The 11,532-nt window shown below is 39.3% G+C and overlaps 1 protein-coding gene and 1 pseudogene across 1 annotated transcript; both read right to left on the reverse strand.

Annotated features, from left to right (window-relative positions):
- Window positions 1–618: 618 nt before the first annotated feature.
- LOC136277744 (E3 ubiquitin-protein ligase TRIM71-like) lies at window positions 619–4,554 on the reverse strand (annotated as a pseudogene).
- Window positions 4,555–4,746: 192 nt separating this feature from the next.
- Window positions 4,747–7,351, reverse strand: LOC131776786 (tripartite motif-containing protein 3-like). The gene has a single exon (XM_066160406.1). It carries the CDS (start codon window positions 7,221–7,223, stop codon window positions 5,199–5,201), a length of 2,025 nt encoding a protein of 674 aa, XP_066016503.1. The 5' UTR covers window positions 7,224–7,351; the 3' UTR covers window positions 4,747–5,198.
- Window positions 7,352–11,532: the final 4,181 nt, after the last annotated feature.

The raw sequence follows: 11,532 nt of genomic DNA on the forward strand, positions 1-11,532 counted from the left end.
GGTGGGGTAGAAGTATTAGAGGGGGAGGTGTAAGGGGCACAAATGTGGCTTCATGAGTTCGTGACGTCCAAACTAAATTGCTGACAGATCTATGTTATCCCTTTAATGCTAACATCAGTATGCATATTCTCCGTACTGCTCTCTATGCATTTCTTAAGGTATTGACAAGGAGACTTTTTATTTAACAATCAAGAGCTTCTCTAGTTGGTGATTCCCTCCTTAATTGTTGTGACCTTAATATTTGGTTCGGGGGGGAAGGGGGGGGGGTTAATTAGATACTGGTCACTCTTAGGGTTTGAAGGGTCTTTGCAATGGTCTCAGACAAAAATATTTTTGGAGCTGACCAAATTCATGCAATTGGATCTGTTGAAGTGTCTATCTTGATTCCCTTGTTTTCCAAACTTGGATGAAAAAGTTCCTGAATGATCAAATATTTTTATACAGTGATTGTCTCAATGGAAAATATGAGCAAAGTTTTTGAAGATTCATATTGGCTGAAGATTAATTTGGTTATGAGCCCTGAATAGAGTGTGACTGAAAATTGCTTACAATGAGTACAAGCCAAGTATTTAAAATATTTTTATTCATCCAAACTACAAAACTACCCAAAAAATGAAGTACAGTTTACTCTTAGAATTACTACCTGTATGTACAGTGCATCAATTGGTTATTATTGGTAAATGGAATTAAGAAGGAAAACAAATTCACCTGAGTGCTAAATGGGTATGTCATATAAACATGTATATAAATATTTTTTAAGTTGTGAGAAATTTCAACTTATCAGACGCAAACCAGCTGGTTGTTTACAAGGGACTGGGAACAAATGGATCTTGGGAGTAAAGAGAAACAAATCCCATTTGGAGGCAAAGTGGATGGTTAGGACCTGGGAACTCTAGATTTCAATTCCAGTGCCTTCACTCTTTAACTCCAAGAGGTGATTAACATGTAAATTCTCCTTGCAATTGCAAAATGTTATCTTGCAAACAGGTTATGAGAACATACAAGCTTATCAGCTGGTGGGTGTTATTCTGATGTAATACCAAATTCTCTTGTCGGATTTATAGAGAAATGTATGGTAGTCAGTGGGAAGAATTACTAATTGGATCTTTTAATTCAAAAGGTGAAGCCGCTTGGCCACGGTCTTTCTGCAACATGCAATTAAATAACATTGGAGCGAGCAAATCTCCTTAAATTCATTTTGGAAATGATTGGTGAAAAAGACATACATAGCTAAACTGTACATCATTCATTTAAAAGAATATACCTAATTGAAACACCTTTACCTAACTATCTGAAACCCCTTGTACAAGGCACAGAAAACTGAGGTCTCATTGATTATGTCTTTTTTTCTTTTGGTTTTTTTTTTTGCTCTATTCAGTGAAGTTTTGTCCAGATTACATTAGACCATATGATAGTTCTTTGCCCTAATGAGGGCTGTGTCTTCCTGAAATATCTGGTCTTCTTATTCGAAAGAATGAAGTAAAAGGCACACCACATGAAGAAAAGTTAAATATATCCTAGACTCGTTTAAGTTTCCTTTTCTGAATATAATTTTCCTATGTATCTGACTGCTCTTGGGGTGTTAGTTAATTTTGCGCTAACCCCCTTCCCCCTGGCTTCTGTATTTGAGGGCTAACGATGCATTGACACCGTTGAGTGTTTCTGCTGCTTGTGAAGAAATTTTGCTAAAAAAATTGAATGATTCGACTTAAGTTTTCACTGGCATACAGCATTTAAATGATTCATAGAATTATAACACATTTACCTCAGAATGTAAATTTTCTTAGCTGTACGGCTTGTGACTAGTATACGCCCATCTGGCGCTGTTACAATTCGAAGTGGATGTTTTAAAGGAACGGTAGTTTTGCCTGTAAAGCGACCGTCCAAAGAAAATTGCTGAACTCTTTCATTGAGATAGTCACAAACAAGAAGGTTATGCCACGGGGTGAGTTGAACTGTCCGTCTTGATTCCCTTTTTCGCCAAACTTGTACAAGAAAGTCTTTGACGAATCAAATGCTTTTACGACGTGATTGTATATTTCAGTTACCAGGAAAATGTTTTTGTAAGAAATTCAGCTGTATGGTTTGCTGAGTTTCTTTGAACCACTGTCTCCTATTGTGAATAGAGCTTCGCCCTCTTTTGACATTACTTGAACTCTATTGTTGCGAATTTCAGTGACAACTAAACGGTTTGCGTGATCGAGGTGCACAGAAAATGGAGACATAAAGTGTCCTTTTCCCTCATCTTTTTTTCCGAAGGTTTTCAAAACAGTTCCTGTCTGGATATTTATGTGTTGTATTCTATTATTTAACCCATCTGCGACAAGAACTTCGTGGTCGTTTAAAAATAACACTCCGGTGGGATGTTTGAATTGTCCAGGATCTACTCCTTCTTTTCCAATTTGTTTCAAACAGTTCCCTTCTTTATTGAATACAAAAACACAGTGTCCAATATTATCTACAACAGCTATGTCGCCTTGCTTGTTAACGGCGATTCCACTTGGTCCACCGAACTCCTGCCCTTGGTTGAACTTCAAGTCCAATTCGCCGACTACGACAAGTTCACGTTCTTTCACTGGCAAAGTGAACGGACAGGTCGGAAGCTTTTCGCCATTAATCTTCACCTCAACGCTGTAGGCACCAGGCACTTTAGGTGTAAACTTCAATCTAAGATTGCCGTCTTCTCCTGCTTGAACAGTAACGTTTGTGACATCTTCGGTAGGTTTTATCAGCCATTCAACTTGATCGCTAAGATCAGCCTGGTAACTAGTCTCTCCCTCTGCTGTTTTTGGACACAACGTTAACTCTGCTTCTACACCAGCCTGGAAAGTTCGATCCAGTCCTTCTAGGGTTGATTTAGCGGCTTTTGCCGGTTTCTCGATGAGTTGAATAAACCCAGTTTCAAGTGTTGTTGCGATGTCGCGGTAAATTTGACAAATGTTGTCGGACGATACCTTGAAATCTCAACTCCACGAAGCTCTTGGAATTTCTGCTTCAAAGTTGTCTTGGTCTGTATAATATTCAAGCCTGAGCTACTCTGCACCAGATTTTCCGCAAACTCAGCCGCTTGGTTCATTTGTTTTACCAGAGATTCCAGTTCTTGCTCACCCGAGTTAATTCGCACTATTCTCTTCCGACGCGTCATTTCTAAGGACTCTAAGAGCTGTTTTTCTTGCTGTCGCGTCTTTGTGATGACGTGTTGAGCTGCCTCTGACACTTGTTGCTTAGCGATAGCGATGATCATTTCCACATCCTCAGAGGTTTTCTCAAGCTTTCTTATCTCTTCTCGAAACAAATTTGCCTTTTCCTTGATAGCGTCGACGTTCAACACGATGTATTTCTTATCCTCCTGCACTGCCTTTTCAATAACGTCGAACTCATGGCCTCGGTGATCTTCGGCGAAGCAAACAGGACAAATACACGCTTCACAGGAAGAGCAGAAATATCGTAGTCTTTCGTTCTTGTGTTGCGAGCAAAATGGCGGCCTCAGCAAGGCCTCGCGATCTTCGGTTTCAAGAAGACCTACCAAACTATTTTGGTGAAAGCTGGTGGGTAAACGGTCGAAGCGATTACCTTCTGGTAGATTGATTTCCGCCTGACACTCGGGGCATCTGAATTTTCCTTGTCTGTGGGTTTTTGTTGCATGTTCCTCCAAACACTTGCAACAAAAAGTGTGGAAGCACGATAATATTTTGGGGTCTGTGTAAGTATCGAGACAAATTGAACATGTGACTTGTTTCTTGAGGTTTTCCACGAGAGGTTCCATCGCGATCGCCTTGAAGTACAGATTATTCAAGCGACAAGTACAAACAGACAATTGTGAATTTTTGATTCCGAGAAGCCAGAAAAAAGTCCACGACAGCTGAGTTTTTGCGGCCAATCACATTCAAGGACGTAGTTGACCTTTTTTGTAACGTTATGTCAATGTTGTTTCCTCGTGTAAAATGAATAGACTTAGTCGGTCGTGCTGAAACCTTGAAACCGTGGAAGGCTCCTTTAAAATGTTATCACAAAATTTCTGAAAGCTGATTTGCTGAGACTGATGACATTTTTTATTAATCACGAGGAATTTTTTGGTAATCAAGAGGGCATGATTACTTAATGCTGATTGAGCCTTTTTGATGTTTGCGGCAACGGTTTAATGATTGGAATTCAACTGAATGAAGCAGTGTAACGTTATTAACTGTATTCAGCCACATATACAGGACTATAACTTCCCAGCAGTTTTGTCACGCAGAGCGTTCAAAGACTAATTGGATAGGCTAACGCCGAAACGGTCTGTCGCGTTCACGAGCAACAGTCGTTTTTGGGTCTACCCTCACCCCGACGATCATACAAATCATACAACACAATCGATTCACAACAAGACAACAGATATGTCCTGTGCGGTTAGAGTGTACGTCTTAGTCTTAGACTGTCATCGATATCCCGTTCGTGTAAACAATTTTGCCGGTGGCTTTCTCTAAGAACGGAAAATGCTTTAAAAATATTGGAACAAACAGCCTTTGTTTCCGATTCCTAGAAAACAATTCAAAGTCCGTGTGAGCTGATCTATTTTTGTCTTGTCACTTTTGTTTGGCTTAGTTGACCTTTTTGTAACGTTAAACTGATTATCTCGTGCGTTTTTAAAAGTAAATATCTATTTGTCTGAAAGCGTTATTGTTAGAAAATCCGTTGTTTGAGTTTATTGTTAATGAAATAGCAAATAATTCATGGCTTGTTACTGAAAGGAAAACTTCGGGGCCTTATGGCGAGGAGAGATTTAGATAAGCAAGGTTGAAAAGCGCTAAACGTGCTTGAGAGACTCTCATCATTTAACGATATTATCGCCCTTTATTGTTCTTAAAAATGTGTTTAAAGCTTCTTTCCCTCTTCCCCTTGTTTTTTCATCAATTTTCTGTCTACTGTCAGATTCGGTCTTAAAGATTGTTCCACACTCGTGAAGGACTAAATTTACAAATTTTGAGCAGTCTACGTACAAGCGACGCTTCTTTGAAATATGCTTTTACTATCAAACAATTTGTTGAGATATGCATTTAATCCTGTGAACCCGTAACATTTTTGTTGATAAAATTGTTGCTTGAAAAAGTTTTTGTAGAAAAGGTCGTTGTCGACAGGTTGTTCTCTAAAGACTGTTTGTGTAAGAAATCTGCTGGCATACATGCAGCATTTGAATGATTCGTAGAATAGTAACACATTCACTTCAGTATATATATTTTCTTAGCTACAAGGCTTGTGACTAGTATACGCCCATCTGGCGCTGTTATAATTTGAAATGGACTGTGTAAAGGAACGGTAGTTTTGCCTGTAAAGCGACCGTCCAAAGAAAATTGCTGAACTCTGTTATTGAAATAGTCACAAACAAGAAGGTTATTAGGGCCGTCTAAACACATGCCACAGGGTGCGTCGAACTGTCCATCTTGATTCCCTTTTTCGCCAAACTTGTACAGGAAAGTGTTTGACGCATCAAATGCTTTTATGACGTGATTGTCTCTTTCAGGTACCAGGAAAATGTTTTTGTAAGGAACGCAGCCGTATGGTGTGCTGAGTTTCTCTGGACCATTGTCTCCTATTGTGAATAGAGCTTCGCCCTCTTTTGACATTACTTGAACTCTATTGTTTTTTAATTCAGTGACAACAATACGTTCTGTATCGTCAAGGCAAATACTAAGTGGAGTATTAAAGTGTCCTTTTCTGTTACCTTTTTTTCCAAAGGTTTTTACAACAGATCCTGTCTGGATATTTATATGTTGAATTCTGTTATTTAATTGATCTGTAATAAGAATTTCGTTGTTGTTTAAAAATGACACTCCAGCTGGATATTTGAATTGTCCAGGATCTGCTCCTTCTTTTCCAATTTGTTTTAAACAGTTCCCATCTTTATTGAATACAAAAACACAGTGTTTAAGATTATCTGTAACAGCTATGTCGCCTTGCCTGTTAACGGCGATTCCACTTGGTCCCTTGAACTCCTGCCCTTGGTTGAACTTCAAGTCAAATTCACCGACTACGACAAGTTGACGTTCTTTCACTGCCAAAGTGAACGGACAGGTCGGAAGCTTTTCGCCATTAATCTTCACATCAACGCTGTAGGCGCCAGGCACTTTAGGTGTAAACTTCAGCCTAAGATTGCCGTCTCCTTTTTCTTGAACAGTCACGTTTGTGACATCAACGGCAGGTTTTAACAGCAATTCAACTTGATCGTGAAAATCGGCCTGGTTACAAATCTCTCCCTCTGCAGTTTTTGGACACAACGTTAACTCTGCTTCTACACCAGCCTGGAAAGTTTGATCCAATCCTTTTACAGTTGATTTAGCGGCTTTTGCCGGTTTCTCGGTGAGTTGAATAAAACCCAGTTTCAAGTCTTGTTGCGATGCCGCAGTAAATTTGACAAATGTTGTCGGATGATGCCTTGAAATCTTAACTTCACAAAGCTTTTGAAATTTCTGCTTCAAAGTTGTCATGTTGGATACAATATGCAAGCCAGACCATCTCTGAACGAGACCTTCCGCTAATTTAGCCGCCTGGTTCATTTGTTTTACCAGAAATTCCAGTTCTTGCTTAGCCGATTTAATTTGCTCTATTTTCTTTCTACGTGTCATTTCTAAGGACTCTAACAACTGTTTTTCTTGCTGTCGCGTCTCTATGATCACGTGTTGAGCTGCTTCAGACACGTCTTGTCTAGCGATTGCGATAATCATTTCCACATCCTCTGAGGTTTTTTCAAGTTTTCTAATCTCTTCTCGAAACAACTTTGTTTTTTCCTTGATGGTGTCGACGTTCAACATGATGTGTTTCTTATCTTCTTGCACTCTCTTTTCAATAACGTCGAACTCATGGCCTCGGTGATCTTCGGCGAAGCAAACAGGACAAATACACGCTTCGCAGGAAGAGCAGAAATATCGTAATCTTTCGTTCTTGTGTTGCGAGCAAAACGGCGGCTTCAGTAAGGCCTCGCGATCTTCCGTTTCAAGGAGACCTACCAAACTATTATGGTGAAAGCTGGTAGGCAAACAGTCGAAACGATTTCCTTCTGGTAAATTGATTTCCGCTTGACACTCGGGACATCTGAATTTGCCTTGTCTGTGGGTTTTTGTCGCATGTTCTTCCAAACACTTACAACAAAAAGTGTGGAAGCACGAAATTATTTTGGGGTCTGTGTAAGTATCGAGACAAATTGAACATGTGACTTGTTTCTTGAGGTTTTCCACGAGAGGTTCCATTATGATCGCCTTGAAGTACAGATTATTCAAGCGAAGAATACAAACAGACAATTGTGAATAATAATTTTTGATTCCGAGAAGCTAGAACAAAGTCCATGACAGCTGAGTTTTTGTAACCAATCACTTTTAAGGATGTAATAGACCTTTTTGCAACGATCTGTCGGCGTTATTTCCTGAAATATCTGCTCTTCTCATCGACCAGATCAAGTGAAAGGCAGACCACACAGAGAATAGTTAAATCTATCTTAGGTAATTTAGTGTTAACAACTGAATTGAAAACGTAAATTGGCCACCGTGAAGGGTAAAAAGGCTGACGTTTCGAGCGTTAGCCCTTCGTCAGAACGATTGGAGGAATTGTGGTCGTGTGTGGGTTTATATGCATAAAATGGAGCAACGCTATTTGTGGGAATATGGTGACGAGAAAACAGGAATAAATTAGTTGAATGAAAAGCGCCCGTTGATACCGTGGAGATTAAGGGTGCCGATTTGGAAGATAAATTTTTGTTCTTGTGTTCAGCGGCTTTCCGAACTGCCTAGATGTAGGGAAAGGCCGCAAACTGCCATATGTTGTTTTGAATGATTAGGGAGAGTAAAGCGTCTAGCGTCCTTGTCATTTCTTTCCACGTCGCGAAGGTGTTCTCGGAATCGCATCCAAACCAGTCGCTAGATACTCATGGGGCATAAGTCAATTTGGTGCTTACCCCAATTTTGTGCTTGGTTTATGTATTGGTCAGTCGCGCCGAAACCTGGAAACCGTACAACGCTCCTTTTAAATGTTATCACAGAAGGGGGGAGGGGGGAGGGGGGAGGTATTACTGAATGCTGATTGGCTGAGGGGGGCAATTTATTTTCTGAATCACGAGGGCACTTTTGGTAATCAAAAGGGCATGATTACTTGATTGAGTGTTTTTGCTGTTTGCGGCAACGATTTATTGATTGCAATTTAACAGAATGAAGCAGTGTAACGCTATTAGCTGTATCCCACCACATATGCGGGACTATAACGTCCCAGCAGTTTTGTCACGCACAGTGTTCATTTCCACTAGGCAAAAAAAAAACGCCGTCACGTGCATGATCAGACCAAACGAGGCACGGAAAGACTGTCGTGTTTGTTGAAGGCCTAAATGTAATAACTGTCCTAAATGAAATAAAGTCCTAAATGTGATAACGTTTGGTCCTAAATGTAATAAGCCTCCAATGCAATCGTTTAACTCCTTCAGTGCATTGCTATTATGGCGGACATCCACATTGAGATGTTGAAGTGACAGCTGTTGCACCAAAAAACCGCCGACCATTATACATGTCACATTAGTCACACTAGTGAAAAAGTGACCCAGGAGAAGGAGAAATTTCCGAGGATTTATGCAAATAAAATGCATATAAAGCAGGACGTCGTTGATTTTGAAATGGGTGACACTGACGCAAAAAGTGGACCTGGCAGTATCGTCTGCATTGGTGACGACACGGATATTGCTATAGATATAGCTAAGGGACATACAGGCATGGAAGCCGAACAAAATGAAGTGGAAAATGGTATAACCAATGACGGTGATAAGCTGATGGAGGTTCAGTTTGTTTCAGATGTCGACATCGACTTATTTTCTAGAAAAAAATTTTATAAATAGTGTTTGCGTCATCGGCCATCCTGTTTGCTTGTAATGCATGCCACATGTACGTGCAACGTCTGAAACGATTTCTTTTAAGGCTTCATGTTTCTGGTGGATTTAAGTCTTGTTTAATCAGCGCTCGAAGCCTTTTAAAAATGTATGGTCCTTTAGGCGGTCTATTGATCGAGCTGAAGAAAATCATTTCCAGTCCAAAGTGCTTGGCTGGAAGTTCAAGTGGATGAACTCGATTGGTACGTATTCATTAGAATTTTTTGGAAAAGATATTGACTACAATTGATGATAAACTAGCATGCTATTGTTGGTGTTATCGTTCGTGTTAAAGTTGTTGGTAGTGATGCACCATTTTAGAGCAGTTTGAATTTCGCTGTGTCACATGTTAATCCAGAAGAAAAGTGTTACTATCAGTAGTGTTAGTGAAGCTCTGCACATCAGTGTTATTCAGTGTCAGTTAATTTGAATGAAGCATTTGAGTTCATTTTTTAGAATGACTATCTTGATTTATTCAATTTTAACCTGGGATATTGCATTTCTAGCCCTCTATGGCTTCACTCCACCTCGGTAATCAGTTCACGTACCATATGACTATAAGAGGACTTTGTTGAGCTTTCTTTTTTCATTTATTTATTTATCTATTAATTTTCTCCCCTCACGGCGGGGAGAAGAGATGAAGACAAAAAATGAAATGAAAACTTGAGATCGACTGTGGTATATATGTTTTCCCGATACTTCGGTTCGGGAACTGATGAACCCGTCGTAAGGGGCTAAAGGAAAAAAAAATTAATGTTTCATTAGACCATCAACTGACCATCATGTGTTGAATGCTGTAGCTCAAGAGTTCCATTTGACTCTTGCATGGAAAAAAGCAACATGTCGAGACTTGTGATCGTGAAATGGGATTAGATATGATAAGTCACTTTATCATATAGCTAACAGCGCGCGCGGGCAAGATCAAGTGAATCCTATGTTCTGATTGGATACCTGGGCGGACAAGATTAGCCCTCCTTCGCCCGCTCGGGATTCCCCGTATTGATACCGCGCAAGAAAACTCACAAAGTTCGTAACTTTTCGAAAATGTCGGCATATACATAAAAAAAAAATAAACGACCCTCTTGGGTTCATTGTGCTACAAAAACAGTTGGCTTTCACTGTCAGCTCTCGAAATAGACAAGTCATTCTTGATTCTAATTAAAGCGAAATCTTTTGCTACACGATGAATCCTTTAATGTTTAAGTCAAGAGAATATAAATTCTCTTGACCAAGCTTGTTCGGTCAAGATGACTGGATATTAGCCTCGTTCTTTTTCTATTTTTTTTTGGACTGAGAGTTCGTCTCAGTCCCTAAAAACGTAAAAAAAAAAAAAAAAAACTCGGCCAATATCCAGCCATTTTGACCTCACGCTTGTTCAATAATAACAACAATAATAAATTTGATACTTATATAGCGCAAAATTCATTATAACTATATGATCTAATGCGCTTTACAATAAATTAAAAAATATCTAAAAGAAATCCAGGGAATATGATAGTTAGATTACAAAATGAAAACAAAATTATATTTAACAATAAATTAAAAAGCGATGAAAAATCTATATAGTACATAGTCTAAAAATGTTCACGCAATTTACAGCATGCTTGTTCAAAAAGATACGTTTTCAGTTGTTTAATTCTTCAAAATATTTACACTACTTACAGCTCTTAGACTTTCCGGACGAGAGTTCCATAAAAATGGGGCAGCTACTGAAAAAGCTCTGTCCCCAGTGGTCTTGGCAGATCTAATTGCCGGGTGAGCTAATAAATTACTAAAATTTGATCTTAAATTATGATTAGAATCGCCTTTGAATGATATAATATCACTAAAATATGCCGGCGCTAGGCCATGGAGAGCTTTAAAAGTCAACAAATTTACCTTAAAAATGATCCTGAATTTAACTGACAGCCAATGGAGATTAATCATCACAGGTGTAATGTGCGAATAACGTGGTGTATTGGTCAGTAACCTGGCGGCAGCGTTTTGAACGCGTTGTAACCTATTAACGTGTATAGCAGGCAAACCATATAATATTGCATTACAGTAGTCGATTCTGCTTATAACAAAAGCTTGCACAAATGACTTTACAGCTTCAACAAGCATATGAATATATTTCATACAGAACCATGCAAATCTGGTAAGGGAAAACAGCGTTGGTAAGTGTAATGCGTGATTTCATTATCTGGATGAATACTTGAAACGGGTGCGCGTAGTCTTGCTCAAAAGTGGGCGAGAAGGGAACCGTTTGCAGATCTTTTATCCGTTTTGCTTTTAACAGCTTCGAGAATTTGATCGCTGTCGTAAGTTGCACGAGAAATTCCTGGAGTCCAATCCTGCAGATTGTACTACATGGGTCAAGGTTAGGAGAGAGTGTTTTCTGTTGTTGTTGTTGAAGTAGTTGTTTTTTTGTTTTTGTTTTATAAGTGTGCTTTTCCGTAAACATTTCCAATTAACTATAGAGGGAGTTTGACCAGAACAAAACTTGCGAACGGAAAGTTATCGAATTGGGAATGAAGAAACCAAAGAACGTGCCCGGCCACGCACACACACGAATGAACAAATAAACCAGTAAAATAAGGGCATGAATATTGATAAATGATCAAGCCAGGGAACGAACTTAAACCGACGAAATCTTTATTAAATGTAGCAGTCAA

Source organism: Pocillopora verrucosa, chromosome 13 (genome assembly GCF_036669915.1).
Source record: "Pocillopora verrucosa isolate sample1 chromosome 13, ASM3666991v2, whole genome shotgun sequence".
Lineage (NCBI taxonomy): Eukaryota > Metazoa > Cnidaria > Anthozoa > Scleractinia > Pocilloporidae > Pocillopora > Pocillopora verrucosa.